General features: G+C 36.0%; 5 protein-coding genes across 5 annotated transcripts in view; 1 reads left to right on the top strand and 4 right to left on the bottom strand.

Moving 5' to 3' along the window:
- CBG15136 overlaps positions 1-1,409 on the bottom strand; it is a gene marked incomplete at both ends in the record, with an annotated part of 3,708 nt that extends 2,299 nt beyond the window's left edge. The window contains 5 exons of the mRNA XM_045243334.1: positions 313-444; positions 616-757; positions 802-929; positions 1,031-1,280; positions 1,359-1,409. Of these exons, the coding sequence (XP_045095672.1) occupies positions 313-444; positions 616-757; positions 802-929; positions 1,031-1,280; positions 1,359-1,409 (703 nt within the window). The remainder of the gene's footprint in view (positions 1-312; positions 445-615; positions 758-801; positions 930-1,030; positions 1,281-1,358) is intronic.
- An 805-nt stretch (positions 1,410-2,214) lies between these two features.
- Positions 2,215-4,782, top strand: Cbr-pvf-1 (the record flags this gene model as incomplete). Its single annotated transcript, XM_002642821.2, has 7 exons — positions 2,215-2,280; positions 2,333-2,459; positions 2,903-3,120; positions 3,643-3,720; positions 3,766-3,873; positions 3,917-4,001; positions 4,562-4,782. 7 exons carry the CDS (start codon positions 2,215-2,217, stop codon positions 4,780-4,782), a joined length of 903 nt encoding a protein of 300 aa, XP_002642867.2.
- Positions 4,783-4,948: 166 nt separating this feature from the next.
- Positions 4,949-6,506, bottom strand: CBG15138 (the record flags this gene model as incomplete). Its single annotated transcript, XM_045243333.1, has 4 exons — positions 4,949-5,170; positions 5,312-5,470; positions 5,512-5,857; positions 6,331-6,506. The coding sequence occupies 4 exons, from the start codon at positions 6,504-6,506 to the stop codon at positions 4,949-4,951; spliced, it is 903 nt and encodes a 300-aa protein (XP_045095671.1).
- A 1,216-nt stretch (positions 6,507-7,722) lies between these two features.
- Positions 7,723-16,908, bottom strand: Cbr-trp-2 (the record flags this gene model as incomplete). Its single annotated transcript, XM_045243331.1, has 19 exons — positions 7,723-7,804; positions 7,857-7,985; positions 8,195-8,336; positions 8,387-8,477; positions 9,037-9,138; positions 9,633-9,680; positions 10,289-10,362; positions 10,410-10,768; positions 11,288-11,413; positions 11,460-11,788; positions 12,187-12,326; positions 12,814-12,945; positions 12,997-13,141; positions 13,186-13,275; positions 13,460-13,642; positions 14,091-14,435; positions 15,230-15,328; positions 15,617-15,689; positions 16,700-16,908. The coding sequence occupies 19 exons, from the start codon at positions 16,906-16,908 to the stop codon at positions 7,723-7,725; spliced, it is 2,898 nt and encodes a 965-aa protein (XP_045095670.1).
- Positions 16,909-21,333: 4,425 nt separating this feature from the next.
- CBG15140 overlaps positions 21,334-23,608 on the bottom strand; it is a gene marked incomplete at both ends in the record, with an annotated part of 5,402 nt that continues 3,127 nt past the window's right edge. Inside the window, 4 exons of the mRNA XM_045243330.1 lie at positions 21,334-21,417; positions 21,461-21,730; positions 22,528-22,783; positions 22,854-22,969. Of these exons, the coding sequence (XP_045095669.1) occupies positions 21,334-21,417; positions 21,461-21,730; positions 22,528-22,783; positions 22,854-22,969 (726 nt within the window). The remainder of the gene's footprint in view (positions 21,418-21,460; positions 21,731-22,527; positions 22,784-22,853; positions 22,970-23,608) is intronic.

Here is a 23,608-nt window from a genome sequence, read left to right as displayed (position 1 = left end):
TAAACATTTTACTAAGTTAACCACTGTTTTGATATCTTTCAAAAGAAGTGAGATATATAGGCTCAAAGTGGACGTTCCGGGTGTCGTTCTATTATAGGTTTTACGGTAGCAGGAAACCATAAAAAAGTCTAAAAATTTCGCGAAAAATCGGAGAAAAAATCAAATTTATTCTCATTTTTCGAAGTTTTCGGTTTTGGTGGGAACTCAAAAAATAGAGGTTCGAGAACCTTCCAGAAGATGATAACTGGGATTTTTTAAGGTTTTGCAAACTTTTAAATGGGTTTTTTTCTCGAATTTCCCTCACTTTCTTACCATCATCTCCTGTATAAACCGCCCGTTTCCTCGATCCATCCTCTGACATCACAAATGGCATCAGAACGTTGCCTTCCTCATCCCTAGGATAAATCGGCGCCCCTTGCTCATCCAACGGCAGCACTACACGACCTAAAATCGCTAATTTCAGTTTCAAAATTCGAAATTCTTGCAAAAAACCAGAAATAACAAGGCCCAAGGGTTGAATAGGTATATCTCCTTCTCGCAGATTCACAGGCTAGAAAAGTTCGGGATACATAAAATTGGAAATTTTAGAAATTTATAGAAGATTCTAGAACATACCGGTGACATCACATGGGACATACGCTCCATACTCCTCATAAATTCGCGGAAATACCGGTTTCCCGTCGTCTCCTAATGGGACACAAATCGCTCCAGAATCGTCGACCGGGAATAGAGGATAGCCTTCGTAGAATGGAAAAATCTGAAATTTCAGAGTTTGAAAATGTATTTTTCTACTTTTCTAACCGTTTTCCCTTTATCATCTTTAGGAAGAATCGGTCGTCCTTCATCGTTCATCGGAAAAATCGCCTGATGAAGATAGTTGAATCCAACGAACGATGGGGCTTGTGGTGGGATGCTGATGCGGGTGTAATCTGGAAAATTGCGCTGGAAACTTCAAAAAAAATGCCTGAAAATCACTACAAACCACTCTATTATCGCCTAAATTGGTCAAAAAGTTGGCCAAGGAACATACCAGTAGTATCCTTGAATCCATCGAAGAGAAACTCGAAACATCTCGACTCGTTGTTCAATTTATACCAATACCCCGACAAATCCTTGGCAAAAACGGAATTTGCGATTTTATGAAAGCTATATCCGTTATTTGCCACCTCAAACGCATTTGCCACCTCTTTTCGCCAGTGAATTTCTGTACAAGGCTCTGCTGGGATTTCTGAGAGATTCGGGTAGTCAGTGCCAGCAGGAAGGCCGATTCCGAGGACTGTCTGAAAGATAAATTAGCTTAACTTAGAGAAAAAAAGAAAAATTCGATTTTTCTGCATTTTTCCTCTCTTAAAACTCACTTTCGCCTTTCTCCGTTTTTCTGAATCTGCTGTTTCAATGATATCGGTCATTTTTCGAGTCTCCCGGAAAATCCCCTGAAAAACATAAATTTCGGCAATTTCGAGAATATAAAAATTTATTGTTAGCCTCTTAAATTGTATTTTCATCTTTAAAAATGTCAAAAAATCTGAAAAAAAAAACAAAAAATGCAAGTTTTATTCAGCAGAGAAAAATCACCTCAAAAATTGGGTTTTTGACAATTTTCGAGATTTAAAAGAGTGATTTATAGGTCATTCAAGCCTTCTAAATTATATTTTCAGCTTTAAAAAATTCAAAAAATCTGAAAAAATACTAAAAAAGGCAATTTTTATTCAGCAGCAGTCTCTAGAGACGTTGCAAATTCCAGACTCCGCCCCTCTGCAAAGCGCCGCGCGGGGTTTCGCAACACTGCGGCAGGGAGAATGGGTTTTCGTTATTTTTTGGTGAGGGTAATTTAGATGTTTTTTTCTCGAAGAATAGGCCATCAATCTGAATTATTGAGTTGAACAAAACTTTTTAAATGAAAGAAATATTCCAAAAACAAATATAACGATAATGCAGAAAAGCTAGCTACAACTCCCAGATTTTGAAATATATAATTCAAATTTTCACACTTTGCAATTGCGCTCTACTGAGAGAAAATGGAAAATGGGCTCGATTCATGACTCATGAAAAGGGACATCACAAGTTTATCTATCTATCAACACAGATCAGAGCAAATGGCTCCAAACACCTGACGCAAGGAGAGAGCACGAGATTGATAAATTGGGGAAAAAAGGAATAGAAGAATCTTCAAGAAACTAAAACTCTTTTTCTTTTTCTTCTAAGCTTCTAACAATGTTCATCAATCTTTTGATCCTTTTTCTAGTATTCTGGAATTCCGGGAATTCTCAAATTCCTCATGTGAGTCTTTGGAAATTCAAATTTGGAATTTTTCAAAAAAAAGCAATTCTAGGAATTCCAACGAGCTCTGAAACATGCAAAAAGTCTGGATGGGCTTTTAAAAGATCTTCATGTGATTTACAATCCAGAATTGACGAATCGCCACGTGGAGAAGACTACAAGTAGTGGGGAGAAAGGAGGTAAAATATTGGCAGCTGAATTATCGTTTTTTTTTTTCGAAAAATCCCTATTTTTAGGTCTCTTTTTCGAATTTTCATGGCCTGCTAGCGTTGGTCATGTTTCTTTGAGATTAATTATCTCGGTTCCTGTTAAAGATATGAAAAAGTTGTCAACTGAAAAATTGTTCATCATACTGCCACTAACATTTTATTAGTTGACAACTTTACGATATATTTTGAAGAAACCGAGAAAAATTAGTCCAAAGCTGAAATACGGTCTGAGCTTGCCGGCCCACCTCTATTTTTGAATCCATATATCTCGCTTCCTGTAAAAGATATCAACAAAATGTCAACTGATAAAACGTTGTTGACATTGTGATAAACATTTTATCAGTTAACAATTTTTTGATATCTTTTACAGGAAATGAGATATATAGGCTTAAAGTTGTTGATTATATTTCCAGCAATGCTCTCCCTAAAATCCGGCTCGATGTCTGCCCAACGTATCATTTCGCTTCAGAACATCTCCAACCAAGAAATGGATGGCTACACTTTGTTTCATTTGCAGAGCATGAAAGATATAAAACAGGGAAATGACACTTGTAACCTTCAAAATGTTTGTGTTCCGGTCCCTCAGCTATCCGATGATCCGCAGTTGTTGATCTATCCCAAGTGTTATGAGGTATCGTAATTTTGAATCATTTTATCTCAGCTCTTGTAAAATATATCAAAAAGTTGTCAACTGATAAAATGTAGGTAATATCACAATAAGCATTTTGTTAGTTAAATTCTTTTTGATATCTTCCACAGGAAGTGAAATATATGAACTGAAAGTTGAAAGGATGGCGCGAGCTAGGGCGCGGTAGGACCTCTCAACTTCGACCCAATTTATCTTGCTTCTTGTGGAAAATATTGAAAAATAGTTAACTAATAAAATTAAGGTGATATTATGATAACCATTTTGTTAGTTAACAACTTTTTTTATATCTTTTACAGGAATTGAGAGAAATTAGCTCAAAGTTGAAAGGATTGCCGGCAGAGGCGGCCGCTGACTTCTCAACTTTTATCTCGGTTGCTGTAAAGATATCAAAAAGTAGCCCACTAACAAAATGTTTATCATAAAATCAGCAATATTTTATCAGTTGACAAGATTTTGATATATTTTCCAGGAACCGAGTTATGCGCCTTTAAATCTCTCTTTTAGGTCAAACAATGTGTTGGAAGCTGCTGTAACTCGCTAGAAACTTGCCATCCAGGAACAATCAACCTCGTTAAAAAGCATGTAAGAATTCGAAATTTTTTCTAAAACCTGTAAATTGTTCTCCAGGTCGCCGAACTTTTGTACATCGGAAACGGCCGTTTCATGTTCAACATGACCCGAGAAATCACTATGGAGGAGCACACATCGTGCTCTTGCTTCGATTGTGGTTCTAACGTAAGTTTTTGAATAATTTTCTGAATAAATTCAACTTTTTGAGACCCCGGTTTGCGCTCCAGGCTTCGTTGTTGGTAGATCTTGTAAGTGTGAGTGTGCCAACAAGGAGGAGAGGAACAATTGTGTGGGTGAGTTTTTGACCAAGGTGCTGTCAGAATGAGGTTAGAATTTGGGATTTTTCTGTGGAAAAATGAAGAAAATCGGTTGAGAATTAGCTGAGCTAGCACTATTTTTGTATTTCGAGGTGCGACACGTGGAATTTTGGTCTGCTAATTATTTTGCAGGCCAATGAGAGACGCAGAGAAGTAGACACTGGTCTGCTAATGTTTAGAAAAGCATTTCTTTCTCTGCGTCTCGTTGGCCTGCTAGTGTTCGATTGGCCTGCTAAATAATTAGAAGATCCACGAGAGACGCAGAGAAGTAGACGTTGGTCTGCTAATGTTTAGAACCCTATGAGCGCGCGTTCACTTTAGAGGCGCATATCTCGAAGACTACGATAGCTAGCGAAAAATGGTCAATTACAGGAAAATGTAAAATTTTATGCTGAGCAATTTTGTAGTTGAAAAAATTTTGATAGCTGTCATCATTCTTGAGATACGCCCCTTGAGAGGTACGCCCCCTAAACAATTAGCAGACCAACGAGAGGCGCAGAGAAGTAGACATTGGTCTGCTAATGTTCGAATTCCAGGAAATGCCACGTGGAATTCCGAAGCTTGCAAATGTGATTGCAACTTGAAGTGCGACGAAGGACGTGTGCTTCACAGTGGAAACTGTGAATGCGTTAGAAGACGTCATCACGGAGGGGCTAAGCACGGACATGGCCATCGCCATCATCACAGATCTAGACCTATTGAGGAGGTGGAAGTGGAGAAGATTGCAAAGTTGCAAGTGGGAAGAATCGGAGGCTAACTTATATTATTTGCTCAATTTCTATTAAATTTTTAATTAGCTAATAAAAAAAAGCTTTCGACACAAATAATCAAAACTCTTATTACAGTATTAAACAATGGAATTACACGTAGTTGTTGTCTTGCATAAACAATGAGCTAGAATAAAATAAAACAGAGAGAAATCGTTATTTAATATCCACATTACTCGAATCGGAACTTTCTGGAGATGGGGAACGGCTGACAGATGGGCTCGACGATTCCTTTCGGTATTTGCTACGAGTTGATCGGCGCGAGTCATCGGTTTCATCAGTGGACGATCGGCGGATCGGAGAATCTTCTAGAGAGGGGCGACGACGGATCGGAGAACGATTGTGTTCACGGGGGCGTTTGCAGGAGACGGATCTTCTCTGGAAATTGGAATTTGTTTTTTTTTTCAAAAATTCTTGAAAATTCAGCGAAAATTATGAATTTCGCTGATTTGAGCGAATTTCAGTATTTTTTTCTTGCATTTCGACGCCAAATTCAAAAATTTGAGTTAAAAATCTCACCTCATCCCTAAATGCAACTCTCTTCAAGTCTCTTCCACCCGAACTTCTACGAATCGGTGACATCGATCGCTGACGAGTAAATGATCGATTTTTGATATTATCCGCAAATTTGTGTGGGTTCGGCGTGCCAAGACGAACATTTATGTATCTAGTTTCTCCCTGAAAATTTTGAAAATCTTCTGTTATATAGCCTAACTCACTCTATGCGATCGGAAAAGCGATTGATGATATCTTTTGACAGCATATTCCGCGCCTCTTTGATCTTCAAACTCCACATAAGCTCGGTCGGTTTTAAAATCCACATTTGTCGATTTAATACCATGAGTGTCTCTCATATGATCTTTAACATCTTGCCATGATGCACTCGATGGAAGATTATCGACAATCACGAGGAATTTCAATGGGCGGAGCTTCGATTCTTTGGGAATTTCAAACGCGTCGTATGAGTAACTCCATGGCTCGACGAATCCTGTCGTCAGGTCGGTGTAGACACGGAAATTGCCAACAACCGCGTTGTTGACACCGTAGACTGCGAAATCGGCGTCGCTGAAAGCCAATTTCAGCATAAAATATTCGATACTTAATGGTGTTGTCAGTGTGGCATTGAGGTTAGAATTTGGGATTTTTCTGTGAAAAAAAAGAAGAAAATCGGTTGAGAATTGGCTGAGATATTGTCTATTCAAAATAATCGCGCGGGTGAACGAGTAAAAAAACGTGTAGAGAGTCTCCAAACCTGTAGAGGCGCTGTAGAGACGCAGACATTTTTACTCTCTCACCCGCGCGATTATTTTGAATAGACAATAGCACTATTTTTGTATTGCGAGATGCGCCACGTGGAATGTGGGTCTGCTAATTATTTAGCAGGCCTACGAGAGACGCAGAGAAGAAGACATTTTCTGCTAATGTTTGGAAACGTCTGCTAATGTTTAGAAACGTGGAATTTAGGCATGCTAATGATTAGCAGACCAACGCACTCGATCTCTTTCTTTCTCTGCGCCTCGTTAGAAAACAATGCTCACCTGCTCTCTCTAAACTGAACAAAAGCGATTGCACACCCGAATTCGCGTTTAATCTTTATATTTCGAATGAATCCGTACTGCTGAAACATGTCTTCCACCTGACTTTCTTTCGTTTTAAACGGCAAATTCCCCACGAATACGGTGTCCAGAACTTCGTCAGTTTCCGGCAGCAGCATTTGTCTGAAAATTTCAGTTTTTTTTTCATTCAAAATCTGGGAGACAAATTAAAAAGGAGGGTAAAAGAGAAAAAGAGGAGAAAAATCGGGTTGAAAAACAGCGAGAGGACAAAAATGTGCACCGGCGGAAAGCAGAAAGTTTTCGCGGTAAAAAGATCAAAAGGAAGTTTATCGTATTTTCCGGTAAATAGCTTCCACGAGGCAACCTAAAACAACAGAAACAAATTTTACAGGACTTTTTAAAGATTACATTAACCCAAAAACGTGAATATCGATTTTTCGAGCTGTAGCGCTTTTGGCGCGTTTTCTAGGTCGTTCCAACCGAAATTGCGTAGTTTAAACTATAGTTTTGAAGATGTTTATAAATAAAGAGAATTTTGCAAAACCTAGCAAAAAGAAAGCGATAAATAGAAGGCATGCTAATAATTAGAGGCGCGTGTGGGAGTGATGAGTCAGTAATATTTAGATGAAATTTTTTGTTATCAGTGGGAAATGCGGTAGAGAATAGTGATAGGAAAGTGCTTTGCAACGAGAATAAACTCTTTGGCGCTTTTGATTTACTATTAGATCGAATTTTCTGAGTAAATCAACTATTAGCAATACTGGAAACCTGGAAATTTGCAAAAATCGATATTTTGCATTGTACCTTTCTTTGTGCATAACAATACGAAAAATGTAGGTTTTGTCATAAAATTTGTCGCGAGACATAGAAATGTCGTTTTTCTTCAAAAAAAGGGAAAATTCTGCGCCTAGTGACTACTGTATTGTTTAAATGATTATTTTATTTCTGTAGTTGTCGTTACGGGACCTTCGTAGCTCCGATTTTCGAACCATTTTCATAAATAGCAGATAAATTTGATTTTCGAACTTAAAAAAAATGCAAAAATCGATATTTCAATCATAAAATTTGTCGCAAGACATAAAAATGTGTTTTTTGAATAGAAAATGCTGAAAATATTTTTTTTAAAAACGAAGAATTTTCAGTTTTGGCGGGAATTTGGAAAAAATTCGAGAAAATTCTGTTAACACCTATTTTCTCTTCCGCTTCCCCTAATGACGTATGAAGTGCGAAAAATGGGGCGGAGTTTCCCAAGGGGGCGGGATTAGTCGATTTGTTTTAAAATATGTATTTCCCTGAAAAATCTAGCTGCCAAAATATCTAAATTTCAATAAAAATTCCAAAAAAATCTTTATCAACAATTTTTAAAAATGTAGATCACAACAATTCATCAGTATCATCATTCAAACTGGACGTTTCGAAACTGGTATGTGCTTGCTTTTGAAGCGGAGACTTTTTGCTGAAAAAAAAAACTACAGTAATCCAAAAATCCAGGTTCTCGAGAGTATTACCTTAAGGCTTGTAACCGGGTCACATCTAGATGTGTAGTATCGATTGATTTGGATTTCGAAAGACGGGAGGCTTTGACTTTTAGGTTGTTCCAGCTCAGTTTTGAGGTGCTCGGGAGGAATGAAAGTTTTCTGAAATGAAATTAAATTGCGCTAAAATTACCATAACTCTGAGGTCAATTATCTCTGTTCCTATGAAAGATAACAAAAAGTGGTTAACTGATAAAATAGTTCTGATATTATGATTAACATTTTATCAGTTACCCACTTTTTGGTATCTTTCGAAAGAAATGAGATATATGCTCTCAAAGTTGCCGGCTTGGATAATTTCAAAAACTCACAATCTGCCATTGGAATGTATAGAGGATATACTCATATTCCTTTGACCAGACTGAAACATTTGAGGTACTGGAAACTCTTGGTGGAGAAGAGCCGAATTTTTGAGACGACGTTCCGCCATCGCGGTTTTTTTCTTGTTTCGAGCTGAAAATGTTCTTTTTTTTCTGAAAATTTCGATTTTCAAAAATTATTACACGACGTCTTCTGATTGATATCGGTATGACCTGTCTGGTAGCCAGCGTTTCGAAGGATTCCAAGAAGTTCGTAGCGAAACGCGCTGATGTCCTGAAAATTGCGATTTTTTGGATTTCTTGATTATTTCGAAATTAAAAAACTCCAAAAATCAATTCTCGGAGAGCCAAGTTAGTGTATATTTTTAGCTCAATTATCTCGATTTCTGTAAAAGATATCAAAAAGTGGCCAACCGAGAAAATGTTTATCATAATATCCTTAACATTTTATCAGTTTACCACTTTTTGATATCTCTCATAAGAAAAAAAATCTAGGTCACGACCCAAAAAATCTAGGTCATGACCTAAAAAATATAGGTCATGACCTAAAAAATATAGGTCATGACCTAAAAAATCTAGGTCACGACCTAAAAAATCTCGGTCATGACCTAAAAAATATAGGTCATGGCCTAAAAAATATAGGTCACGACACAAAAAATTCTAGGTCATGACCTAAAAAATCTAGGTCACGACCTACGACGGAAATGCCATAAACGGCTTTAAAGGCGCATATCTCAAAAACTGGGAGAGCTAGAAAAAGTTGTTAACTACAAAAATGAAGATCTTCTTTTGTTTTATAAAACCTGAATTTTTCAACAAAAAAGCTCCCAAACCTGCTTAATTTCATTGACATCATCCTCTGAGACACCTTCGCTTTGTTGCTTCATTCGTTGCATCTGAGCAATGTAGCGTTGGACCAAGTTTCGGGTCACAAACTGGAAATTTTTGAGGTTTTATGCTTCAAAAAAAAATAAATTCGATGACAAATTCAAAATCAGCACAAAAAATTATACCTAATAGTCTCAAATCATGGAATTTGAATTTTCCAAAAGTTTTCAATATCAATTATCTCGGTTGCTGTGAGAGATATCAAGAAGTTGTCTATAAATAAAATATTGCTGATATTATGATAAATATTTTATCAGTTGACAGATTTTTGATATCTTTTACAGGAATCGAGATAATCAAGCTCAAAGTTGGCTGTTCGAGTGGGCTTCTAAGAGAGTAGTACTGTAATCACTGCAAAAACCAAAAACGATAAATTTACAAGTTCCCAAAAACAAAAAACAGGTGTTTTACAATAAAATTGTGCTCTGCAGTGGCTAGTTTCCGCACAGTTCTCTGAAAAATTCAAATTGTTTCTAGATTTCTAAAATTTTGAAAAAATTTTTGAATCCTTTTTTTTTCAAAAAAAAAATCTAATACTCACCCGATAATTGTTCTCTCTATCGTTCACCGATCGCAGAATTTTTTGATTCTGAAAATTGAAATTTTAAAAAAATTTGAATCCGTATTACCGCATAAGCAGACCGTATAAGCTCTAGCACAAGCCCAACCGTCAATTTTGAGCTAAATTATCTCGGTTTTTTTAAAATATATCAAAAATTTGTAAACTTATAAAATACTACTGATAATATGATAAACAGTAGACTACTTTCTGCTATCTTTCATAGGAACCGAAATATATGCGTTCAAGTTGACAAGTGGGCGCTTGTCGGCTGAGGAGCTACGCGGGCGGCTAACTTTGAGCCAATTTATCTCGGTTCTTTTAAAAGATATCGAAAGCTTGTTAACCTATAAAACATTACTGATAATCTGATAAATATTTTATCAATAGACAATTTTTTGATATCTTCCACAGGAACGGAGATAATTGAGCTCAAAGTTGAGAAGGCAGCGCTTGCCGGCTGAGCTACGAGGTGGCTGCCGAGCTTTGAACATCAAGGCAATTTATCTCGGCTCCTGTAGATGGTATCAAAAATTTGTCATCTAATGAAATATACTTGATAACCTGATAAAAATTTTATCAGTTGGCAATTTTTTGCTATCTTTCATAGCAACCGAGATAATTGAGCTCAAACCAACCCTCATGCTTTTCTGCTTGCTAGGCTGTTGTAGTTTTGTGCAGTTACACAGCTTTTTTGTCAGATAGTTCAAGCCTGGAATTTTCTTATTATTCTTTCTAGAATTAAATTTTTAAAATTACAGTAATATATCGATTTTGGAGATGGGACAATGTTAAAAGGAGGTGGTAGAGTGGCAGTGTCATCGAAGTATTCTGAAAATTGAAAAATTAAAAAATCTGGAACTTCAGTCAAACCCAAAAACAATCGACTCCTGGCGAATTTCCATTCGATATCAGCCTGATCCGAAATGTATTGATATGAATTGCTCATCATAGCAATTAGCATATTTAATAGAACTATAATTGAACAACAACAATAACTTCCAAATATCGTTTTCCCCGTCCATTCGGACAAAAAATGGTCTTCTTTTAGACGAAAATGGGTCAAATCCACTAAGCCAAATAGTGCCCAGAACAGAGTTTCAGCAGTGTGGTAGATGCTGAAATTTTTAATATCAAAAGTTTGTAAACTAATGAAATATTGCTGATAATATGATAATATTTTATCAATTTACAAGTATTTGCTAGCTCTAATAGGAACCGAGATAATATGGCTTACAGTTGAGAGGTCAGCAGCCGACTGCGTAGCTCAGCCGGCAATCGCCGACTGTTTAACTTTGAGCTCAATTATCTCGGTTTCTGTAAAAGATATCAAAAAGTAGTGAACTATTAAGATGCTTATCACATTATCAGTAATATTTTAACAGTCGACAGATTTTTTATATCTTTTACAAGAACCGAGATAAACTGGCTTAAAGATAGGAGGTCGGCGCTCGCCGGTTGAGCTATGCGGTTGGCTGCCGATATCTGAACTTTGAGTCCAATTATTTCGATTTCTGTAAAAGATATCAAAAAGTGGTAAACTATTAAAACGTTTATCATGTTATCAGTAATATTTTATCAATTGACAGATTTTTGATATCTCTTATAGGAACCGAGATAATTGACTTCAAACTCACCTCGAACAAGATTTGTATTTATCATCACACGACTCTTTCAAGTGCTCATATTTATAGCTCAACGATTTCTCATTTTTGTATTGCTCATACAGATTGCACTCGTTTTGTCGCATCGATGCGTAGTACCTTAAAATATTAAGAATTTCTGTTTCAACAAGTTTTAGGAGCTTACCATAACAACTGATTCAAACCACAGGCAAATGCAAATAGGACCAACGCGTAGACCATGAAAAATTTTACAATGTCAATTACCATTCGACCTGAAATTTCAGAATTTTCAAATTTTTTGAATTTCCCGCCAAACCACTCACCTAACGATATTTTCAGTGGTCCCAAGTGTGGACTAACGGTGAAGATATGAACCAGTTTCAATGACGAAAAAATATTTGCAGTTGCGAAAAAGCATTCAGAGAGAAGTGTCGGATCCCAGGCGTCCCAGTCTCGCCGTGGCAGATGACGTGCGATGTGAACGGAATTCGCTTGTAGTGCTTCTTTCTCTACCTGGAATTGATTTTAGAAATTTTCGGATCGGACCTCAAAAAGCCCCCACAAGTTTTGAGCCCAATTATCTCGGTTCCTATAAGTGATATCAAAAAGTGGTCTACTGTATAATGTTGGTGATAAACTGATAAACATTTTATCAGTTGGAATTTTTTATATCTATTAAAAGAGCCAAGATAAATAGGTTCAAAGTTAAGAGGGCGGCAGAGGATCCCGCAGGTAAGCCGGAAAGCACCGACTACACACTTTAAGCCAACTTATCTCGGGTACTGTGAAAGATATCAAAAAATTGTCAACTGATAAAATATTCATCATGATATCATCCACATTTCTTTAATTGACAATTTTTTGATATCTCTAATAGGAACCAATATAATTGAGCTCAACGTTAAGCTTACCTGCACATAGGAGACCACTCGCAGCGCCGTTGTACATAAATACAGAGAATTCGTGATAAAATCCAGAATATTCCATAAATTACGACAGTAATTATAGAGACCGCACTCCCAGAGTTGCTTGATTTCCACCCAGATTAGTCCTGAAATCATCAATTTTTAATTATCCAATTTTTAAAGCCCTAATAGATCCCTTATGACTTTCAAGCCAATTTATCTTTGTTCCTGTAAGGGATATCAAAACTTTGTCAACTGATAAAATAATTTTCGTTTTATAATTGACAATTTATCAGTTCACACATTTTTGATATCTTTTACAGAAACCGAGATAAACTGGTTCAAAGTCAAGACGTCGGTAGGTCATCGCGTAGCTCTACCGGCAAGCGCCGACTTTGAGCCAATTTATCTCGGTTAATGTAAAAACTATCAAGGAGTTGTTAACTAACAAAATGTTTACCATAATAGCACCAATATTTTATCAGTTTATCACTTTTTGATATATTTTACAAAAACCGAGATAAATTGGCTCAAAGTTAGGTGGTCGGCGGGCGACCGCGTATGGGTTCAAAGTTAAAGTTAGGGGCTTTTCTATTACAGGTTTTAGGATAGACTGAATCCCAAAAAACTAACCTAGCACCCATAAAAATATGGCACATTCTATTACTGTAGGCGGTGGTCCACGCGTCTCCTTCCGATCCACATCATCGGTCCGAAGCAGATTATCGATGACGTTCATCCGTTGGCTAGCCATGATAAGAAGTACTGTAGTTCACCATTTTCGAAATTGGGCTTTTGAGAATTTTGGGAACTCACTTAAGAAAAAAATATAGCTCCCAGAATGTGATAAAAACTTGATGAATGGTTTTTTGGCAAACTGTCCCATTGAAGAGTGAGGAGCCAGAAGGTAGACCAAGGAGAATAATGGGAAACTCATCATTCCCAATAGGTAGAAAATTAGCTGGAATTTTTTTTGATTTTTTGCACCTACAGCAGGATCCCTACCTTGTATATAAAATTAGTGCACCTCACCGACTCGACACCTTCATACCAAATGTCTAGAAGCAGTTGTTGGCAGTTGGGATGGGCCACGAACTGAAAGATATTATATTGTCAAGCCTTTATATCTCGGTTCCTAGAAAAGATATCAAAAATGTGTCAACTGATAATGCGCTTTTCGTATTGTGATAAACATTTTATCAGTGAACAACTTTTTCATATTTTTGATAGGAATCGAGATAAGTTGGCACAAAGTTGAATTCTCGAAAACCCAACTCACTCTTTTCTGGGATAGTTGAATCGCTAGCTTCAGACGAGCTAGCTTCTCAGGGTTTCCATAGTTGGCGGATGTCACATCATGCCAGGCATTGGTTGTATGGTTCAGGACCACTTCTAGCTCTTTGGATCCTCGTACTTGGTCCAGCATGTGGACACAGAATTTTTGACATTTTTGGGAGAGTTCCTGAGAGAAATACCGTGATATCTCTAGTAGCAAGACTCTATCTTTGAGCCCATATATCTCAGTTCCTGTAAAAGATATCAAAAATTGGTCCACAAATAAAATATTGGTTATGTTTTCATCAATAATTTATCAGTTGACCACTTTTTGATATCTTTTACAAGAAATGAGATAAAGGCGCTCAAAGTTGACAAGTCGGCGCTTGCTGACTGAGACACGGTCTGCTACCGAATTCCTAACTTTAAGCCCAAATATCTCGTTTCCTGTGAAAGGTATCAAAACATTTTTAACTAATAAAATGTTTTTGATATTATGATAAACATTTTATCAGTTGACAGATTTTTGATATCTTCTACAGGAAGGGAGATATAGGCGCTTAAAGTTAAGAGGTCGGCAGCGGCCGAGCAGCTTGCGATAGTGGTTACGGTAACTTGTTAAATTCGATGCTCACCTCATAGTCAGTTCGAAATTCATTCTCAATGAACGAAAGCCTCTTCAACTCCCAACTCAATTCAAACGCATATAAAATCGGATCTCTTGCAGATAGACAAATCAATGATGGACTCGTCAACGCTCGATATGCATTGATTCTCGACCTGGATAATCTCAACGAGTCTTCTTCTCTTGCCACGTAGCACTCGGGACAACTACATCTGACGTCGTGTGGATGGGGTACTGTGCCCTTCTTGTCCAGAAATAGCTTAATACACTCGTAATTGTCTTTATGAGCGGCTAACACGATTGGAGTAATGTCAGGGGTGAAAGCGGAGTGTTCTGTAATCTCCACACCTTGTCGCTGGAAAATAAATGCATCAGTATCTAGATTAGCAAAATAAATAACCTTAAACTCTTTATTTTTTACTTTTATTAGGATTGCTTAATAATTAGGTCTGCTTAATAGTTAGCAGACCTTGGCGGCAGAGCTAGTCGGCAGCTCTTGAATTTAAGCCAATTTATCTCGCTTCCTGCAAAAGATATCAAAAAGTGCTCAACTGATAAAATGTTTATCATAATATCAGCAATATTTTATCAGTTGACAATTTTTTGATATCTCTTACAAGGCATGAGATAACGGAGCTGAAATTTAAAAGACGGTCGGCGCTTGCTGGCTGATAATGAGCTACGCGGTCGGCTGCCGACCTCTTAACGTTTAAACCTCATATCTCAGTTCCTGAAAAAGATATCAAAAACCGGTCAACTGATAAAGTATTGCTGATATTATGATAAACATTTTTTAAGTTAATATATTTTTGCTATCTTCCACAGGAAATGAGAAATAAGAGTTCAAAGTTGACGAGTTGGATGAGCTACAAATTAGAGGGATTACGGTAATTCCTAGAGATTTGGACTTGTAGTTTTCCAAACCAAATCATATTTATACTCTTTCTAAAGTTCTGAATTTGTACTTTTGAAATATTTTACCAAAATTTCATAGAATTTTCATTTTAGCCCAAAAAACCTATTTGAAAATTTCTTGGAAAAACTAAGTTTTTAAAAATTGCATTCAGAATTTCCAAATCAGAAATCCATTTTGAAGCCCGGAAAACCCTTTTTTGGGATTTTTCACAAAATTTTTGAAAATCTCTATACCTCCGCATCAAACTTGTCCATTTTCTCCAAATGCTCCACAATTATCTCCACCGCTTCAACGTTCTCCTCTCCAATTGCGTAAAGAATAGCGTCGCCTGTCTGGAAATTTAGATTAAAAAAAATTTTAATTGGAAGTTAATATAATTAAAGTCAGAAAATTTGATTAAATTTTTAAAAAAATTGAATATTGAAAAAAATCGAAAATCAATATAAAAATTGGAATCCCTCTAAAAATATAAAGAGCCAGAGGCTGGCGAAAATTTTAATGAGCAACATAAAAACATAAAATTTCGGAGAGAGAACAAAAAATAGATTTTTTTTGGCTTCCTCCTTTTTTTTCGAGATTCATATATAAATTTTTGTATAGAATTTCAAAGAAAACGAAACCTCAATATTGTGGTCCAGCAGTAACTCGATCATCTCAATGTTCTCGTTTTCAATGGCGATAAGAAGAGCATTTCTGCAAAAAATGGGAGGGAAATGGATGGAAAAAAATGTGTGGTATGTTACTTTGGAGAACTTTTTTTTGGGGGGAAAAATGAAACCTTGTTTTCTAGATTAAATAGAATTTTGGGTGCCTAGTTTTAAGACTGAAAAAAATTCAACTTCAATTTGAAACAAAATGGTTTTTCTAAACTTGAGGAGAAAAATTCAATTTCCCATTTTCCGGGACCAATTAAATTGAAAATTGGCGCTTAATGACACCCACAGCCCTTTTTCTGGAATAGTGCAATTTATCTTTTTTTACACCAAAAATGAATAATAACGAAATTTTGAAAATTGCTCTCTTTTTTGAGCTACAAAATTTGGTTGGGTTGAAAATAGAACATTTTCAGATATTTCAAAGTTACTGTAACTTTTTAAACTTTCAGCTAATCAAAGATTTCTAGAAATATTCTTAATTGACATGTTCAGAGCTTCAAAATGAGTATAAACATGACTAGTTTCAAACAATTTCAATGTTCCGATGATGCAAATTCGCTCCACCGGACTTTTTTTTTAATTTTGAGGAAATATGGTGTGTTTATATGGATTTATCTTGAAGTCCTAGTTATAAATGTAAATTTTGAAAAATTCGCTTGTAAAACTTCTAGGAATATATTCATCGGGTTACGGTAGTTTTTTCAGGAAATTCAAACTGTCTACTTTGAGCTCATATATCTTATTTCTTGTGAAATATATCAAAAAAGTGTCTACTGATAAATTATTTAACATTTTATCAGCAAAATTTCATTAGTTGACAAATTTTTGATATCTTTCATAGTAACCGAGATAAATTGTCTCAAAGTTTGGCAGCCGCCGCGGGTCTCAGCCGACAAGCACCAACTTCAAATTTGTTTCATTTCCTGTGAATGATATTAAAAATTTGACAACTGATAAAATGTTGCTAATATTATGACAAACATTTTATCAGTTGACTACTTTTTTATATCTTTTCTAGGAATCGAGATCAATTCGAAAAACCCTCACCTTCCCAACGGATCCAAACAATTGATATTAAAATTCTCGGTTGAAATTCCAGCCAACAGTTTCCGGACACTTCCGATATCTCCTCGCTCACAAGATAATAGAAACTGCTTCTCCCGAAGACGTGACGCATCTGAATCCATCCACGACGCGGCATCTTGACAATCATCGTCTTCTATATTTCGGAAGTCTGAAGCGTTTGAGGTTGACATTTCTGGAATATTACTATTTTTTGAATTAAAAAGAATTGGTTAAAAAATGAAGATAAGAGAAATTTGAGGGTTCCTAAATTTGCAAACTGTCTGAAACTATTGGAAAAAAAATAGAAAATTCTGAAATATTGCAAGTATTCAAAAAAAAGTCTCAAATTCTGAAAAATGGAATGTTTTTGAAAAATAAAAAATTCTGAAAAACTCCAAAAATCCGAAAATTCTAAAATTACGAAAAACAGAAAAATTCAGAAACGTCCAAAAATTGGACAATCTGAAAAATAGCAAAGGTTTGAAATGTAAGAAATTCTAAAAGTTTGAAAAATCAAAAATTTTAAGAAATTCGAAATATCCAAAAAATCGAAAATTCTGAAAAACTTGAAATTAAACGAATTTGGGATTTTGGAAACTGTTGCAAATTAAATCATATGTTGTTAAATTTCAGATTTTCTGAAAATCATATTTTTTAGTTCCAAAATTTATTCTAGAAAAAAAAAGAATTTTTAAGAAAGCAAAAAAGAAATATGAGACTATCGTTTTCAAGATTTTCTTAAACGTTTTTTGTGCTCCAAGGAGCAAAAAAAAGAAAATTTAGGGATTTTTTTTATTTTCAAAAGAGCCAAAAATAATTAAAAAACGGAACATTATGAGTTCTTTTTCTACATAATTCTTTTTCTTCCGCTCATAATTTGCCGCTCTCCAGTCGACGGCAAAAAAGATCCCCCCTTATGTTTTCTCTGCGTCTCTCTATCTCTCACACTCTCTAATTTTTTTGTCGATTATATGACACTTTAGTGGTGGTTGTGGTTTGGGAAAAAGAGAGAAAACAAAGAAGACGAATATTCCAGAGAGAATATAGGGGAGAAAAAATAATTGGTCTGGAAATTTAAAAAAGTTCTATTTAATTAACTCTGAACTTCTTAAATTAATTATTTTCAGAAAAAAACTTTATAGGTTCAAAACGTTTTATTATCTGAAGAAATCTTGAGGACCAAAAAAAAACAAAAGAAAAGTTTTCAGAATGAAAAACTGAAAAGAATTACAACTTGTGAATTTTTCAAAATTTTCCGATAAAACCTAAATTTATGAATTCGGCGCGTTAAAAGCTTCAAAATGAGTATAAACACGACTATGTTCCTTTAAATTTGAAAATTGACCCTTTAAAGGCGCATAGGGGGTCCAAAAATCGATTTTAAGGAAAGTGGGTCATGATTATGCTCATTTTAAAGGTCTCGACACGCCAAATTCAAATATGTAATTATAAAAAACCTTGAACAAAATTTGGCTCAGTTATGATTAATTTTCAATTGTAGCCTGTTCGGACTAGGTTCAAGAAATCCATCGTAACTCGGTGAAATTCTGCCAGAACTATTTTTGTTTCCAGATTTGAATTTTATATGTTATAAGCTTCGAAATGAGTATAAACACGACTATGTTCCTTTAAATTTGAAAATTGACTCTTTAAAGGCGCATAGGGGGTCCAAAAATCGATTTTAAGGAAAGTGGGTCATGATTATACTCATTTTAAAGGTCTCGACACGCCAAGTTCATATATTTAACTTTGAGAATCTTTGAACGAAATCTGGCTGAGTTATGGTTGATTTTCAGTTGTAGGATGTTCGGACTAGGCTCAGAAAATCCATCGTACCTCGGTCAAATTCTGCCAGAACTATTTTTTCAATTCAGAATTTAAATTTTGTGTGTTACAAGTTTTGAAATAAGTACAAACACGATTATATTCTTTTAAACTGGAAACTTGACCCTTTAAAGGCGCATAGGGGGTCCAAAAATCGATTTTAAGGAAAGTGGGTCATGATTATACTCATTTTAAAGGTCTCGACACGCCAAGTTCATATATTTAACTTTGAGAATCTTTGAACGAAATCTGGCTGAGTTATGGTTGATTTTCAGTTGTAGGATGTTCGGACTAGGCTCAGAAAATCCATCGTACCTCGGTCAAATTCTGCCAGAACTATTTTTTCAATTCAGAATTTAAATTTTGTGTGTTACAAGTTTTGAAATAAGTACAAACACGATTATATTCTTTTAAACTGGAAACTTGACCCTTTAAAGGCGCATAGGGGGTCCAAAAATCGATTTTAAGGAAAGTGGGTCATGATTATACTCATTTTAAAGGTCTCGACACGCCAAGTTCATATATTTAACTTTGAGAATCTTTGAACGAAATCTGGCTGAGTTATGGTTGATTTTCAGTTGTAGGATGTTCGGACTAGGCTCAGAAAATCCATCGTACCTCGGTCAAATTCTGCCAGAACTATTTTTTCAATTCAGAATTTAAATTTTGTGTGTTACAAGTTTTGAAATAAGTACAAACACGATTATATTCTTTTAAACTGGAAACTTGACCCTTTAAAGGCGCACAGGGGTCCAAAAATTGAACTTAAGGTAAGTAGGTCATGATTATACTCATTTTAAAGCTCTAAAAAAAATAAATGCAGTTAGCTACAAAATTTGTTCGAAAGAATTAATTTTTAAAGGCGCATGGAAGAATTCTAGCCATGCTTGTACTCATTTTGAAGTTCTTTCTGTTAGAAAAGGGATCTTCTGGAATTCTTAAGCTAATGGAAAATCCTAGAAGTGACCCATAAAAAGAGACGGCTCCAAAAAATCATGACCCTTCTGGAAAAAGTCATTTCCCTTCGTTTTTCCCAAGATGTAATGAGAAATAGAAGGAATTTCATTAGGGCAAATGCCCTCCATCATGATTTGTGGACGAAAAAAACGCCGCCGGTCCAGAATCTTCAGAAGACGTTGACGATGACAAAAAGGAATGTCTTCTGGAGCACACACACAAAGAGCAAAAATTGAGAGAGAGAGAGAGAGAGAGAGAGAGAGAGAGAGAGAGACAGGATGAGGAGATAACGGAATTTCGCACATCTTCTACTTTTTTTTTCTTCACACAATGCTTAGGAGACACGAAATAAATTGAATTTCAAAAAGGCGCCGAGCACCCCGAATTTATTCTCCCGAGAAAATAAAAATGAAGAGTTTTTTGGGTTAACAAAGTTTTAGTTTTTTTCCAAGGGGAATTTCCTTCACAAGAAAAGAACAAGGTTCAATTTCAAGACATGGATCCCAATGAATTTTGAAACATCACTTTTCAAGACTTGCGTAGCTCAATTCTGGCGCTGGATTCGTTTCTAGCGCCTTCGATTTAGTCTAGTCTCAAATTTTCAGATTGATTCCTCAAAGTGTCGTAGAATATGATGTTCCGGGTGTTTGCGTACTTTTCGTGCTACCGTAACCCCGAAAACTCAAAAGTACCGCTAGACGATTCTAGAAAAACCCATCTAGACTATTTTTTTATGCTGAATCCAAATCTGCTATCCATTTGTTACTGATCCAAATGAGAATCCTGGAAACTCAAAAAATGTCAATATGTCAATTTTGGCTTATCCACTTTCGGGTATTTTCTAGCTAAATTTTAATGCCCGATTCATTTTCAGCACCCTTGATTTACCCTAATTACAAATTTTCAGATCGATTCCGCAAACTGTCGTGGAATATGATGTGCCGGGCGTTTGCGTACTTCTGGTGCTACCGTAACCCGGAAAACTCAAACAATTCGCTAGAAGGTTCTACAAAAACCCATCTAGACCAATTGTTTCGCTGATTTTGAATCTGCTGATCATTTTTCTCTGATCTTTATGAAAATCTTGAAAACTCACAGAATGGCGCTACAGTAATCCAACTAGGTCGAAAATGAAGCAAGAAAAGCTTATTTCAAGCTGTTTTCGATTATTTTAGACTGGAAACTTCTGGAATCATCACAAAACCAACTCTAGAAAAAAATTTGGCTTCCTTTCTAGAAATTTCAAAATCTCTGATGTCAGTAGTTTTGGCTTCCTTTACGATTTCCAGAAAAAATTCAAAACATTGATATCACATTTATTTATGGCGTTTTTTGAATCGAGGTATGGGCAAGAAGCAATACAAAAAAGAAATATTAACAAAGAAAATAATGAGCACAGGGATATATTCTCAATAGAGCACCTTTAAAACGGAATTTTGAAAGTTTTGGAAAGTTTGAAAAAATGGAGCTCGCCCTATACTTTGAGCTCAATTATCTCGGTTCCTGTAAGAGATAGCAAGAAATAATCAACTGACAAAAAGTTGCTTATTTTATGATAAGTAATTTATCAGTTGACAAGTTTTTGATATCTTTTACTGGAGCCGAGATATATGAGCTCAAAGTTCAGAGGTCGGGAGCCGAACGTGTAGCTCAGCTAGCAAGCGTCGACTTGAGCCAATTTATCTCGCTTCTTATAACAGATATCAAAAATCTGTAAACTGATAAAATATTCATCACAGTATCAGAAATATTTCATCAGTTGACAATTTCTAGATATCCTACACAGGAAATGATATATGGGCTCAAAGTATAGGGCGGGTTTTAACGAAATAAAATTAATCAAAACGCATTTGTCGAGTTTTCATCGCGATAAAGTGCATTTTCTCCATTTCCACATCGTTTAGAGTCATCTCGGAAATCTGAAAAAAATCAATAATTGACTTTTCTAGCTCAAAATCCTACCTTTTGCACTATAAACTCCTCCTCCTTGATTTCAGCTGGCAGATTCCTCAACCTTGTCACAATCGCTGGCATATCAGGAAATTGCTTAATTTGTGACGGCGTCCCCAGACCGTATTTCAACAAAATCAACGAGACTTTGAATAGAATTTTGACGCCTTCACACAGGAACATATCCCAGACGCGGAGTACGGTAGGCCATGGAAGTGTACGGCAGAAGACACACATAAACCACTCGATCATGTATAGCGCCGGATCTACACCGTTCTGTTTCTGGAATAACGGGTTTTGGGTTATTATTAGCTCGATTTTGATATCCGTGTCGTTTTTAGCGACTCTGATTTAGCCTAGATTCAAATTTTCAGATCGATTCCTCAAAGTGTCGTAAGATATGATGTTCCGGGTGTTTGCGTACTTTTGGTGCTACCGTAACCCCGAAAAAAAACGCACAAAATGTCGATATGTCAATTTTGACTTTTCCTTCATTTTCTCAAAGAGAATTTTCGCACTTTTGGGTGGTTGCTAGCTCAACTTTGCTGTTAAATTCGTTTCTAGCACCATCGATTTAGTCGAGACTATATTGTTCAGATTGATTCTTTAAAGTGTCGTAAGTTTTGGTGTTTGCGTACTTTTGGTGCTACCGTAATCCCGAAAACTCAAAGTTATCGCTGGAAAATTCTACAAAAATTCATCTAGACCAATTTTTTAGCTGATTTCGAATCTGCTGTGTAGTTTTCTTTAATGCTGATGAAAATCCTGAAAACTTGCAACTGTTCGATACGTCAATTTTGACTTCTCGACTTTCTACTCATTACTAGCTCAATTCTGATGTTAAATTCGTTTCTAGCACCCTCAATTTAGTTTACATTCAAATTTTCAGATCGATTCCTCAAAGTGTCGTAGAATATGATGTATTCGGTGTTTGCGTATTTTTGGTGCTACCGTAACCCATAAAGCTCAAAAGTGTAGCTAGAATACTCTACAAAAATCCATCTAGACTAATTTTTCCTGCTTATTTCAAATCTGCTATCTATTTCGTTCTATTTCCAATAAAAATCCTGAAAACTTACAAAATGTCGATAAGTCAGTTTCGATTTTTCCTTCAACATCTTTACAAGAATATCTCCATCCACTTGTACTGCTTCCAAACCACTACTGTAGTATCCGGGCAGATATTTATGACAGATTTGGACAAAACAGTAGAAGGCGTCACGAACTGGCATGTGCATCAGAAGAACCGCAGCTATCGGGGCCTGTCCTTGACAGTAACCCTCTTCCGGATGAAGGACGGTCCAGGCTTTGAGCAAATCGAATAGGTCGTTTTTTCTGAAAAACACTCGTTATTGTTTCAATTAGAAAAATTCGACTTTCAGAATTTCAGCTTTTTAAAACTAACCCATTATTTCCAAACTTTCCAACTCTTGCAAACATCTCGTGCTCCGGGAATTGCCTGCTTAGATCCTTCTGAATATCCTCATTCCATTTTGGATCGCCCGCTTGTTTCACACAGTACTGAAAATGTTAACGTTTTGAAATTGCAAAAAAATTCCTAATTTTCCAGAAGTAATTGATCCTAATTGGCTCAATTTGCAATCCTGTACGAAAGCAATTCAAACTTTTTCAATTGTCCTGAAATTTTCAGATCATACTAATTAAAAATAAAGCTTCATTTTTGTAGTTGACAACTATTTTCTAACTACCGTCGTTTTTGAAATATGCGCCTTTAAAGTTGGCGCGCTCCCCCCTCCCATGGCGCCAAGTGGAGAGGCGCGCCATTTTCAAAGGCGCATATCTCAAAAGTTACAGTACCTACCAAAAAGTGGTTAATTACAAAAATGTAGAAAATAAAAGATAAAATATTTTAATAGTTTCGGTATTTCCGTAGCATCATTGAATTTTGAGATATGTGCCTTTAAAATGGGCGCTCCTTCTTTCCGCCTGGTGCCGCCACCAGTGGTGCGCCAAGAGGGCGCGCCAACTTTAAAGGCGCATATCTCTAGAAGGATGATAGCAATAAAAATGTTGTCAACTGCAAAATTGCTCAGCATGAAAATTGACATATTTTCGTAATTTACTAATTTCTGCTAGCTACCGTAGTTTTTGAGAATTCCACCACAGTGGCGATGATATCAGATCTGCCGGTCTACTGGC

Source organism: Caenorhabditis briggsae, assembly GCF_000004555.2.
Source record: "Caenorhabditis briggsae complete genome, chrIII, whole genome shotgun sequence".
NCBI lineage: Eukaryota > Metazoa > Nematoda > Chromadorea > Rhabditida > Rhabditidae > Caenorhabditis > Caenorhabditis briggsae.
The sequence above is the reverse complement of the archived record's forward strand: the minus strand, read 5'-3'. Positions and strand labels throughout refer to the sequence as shown.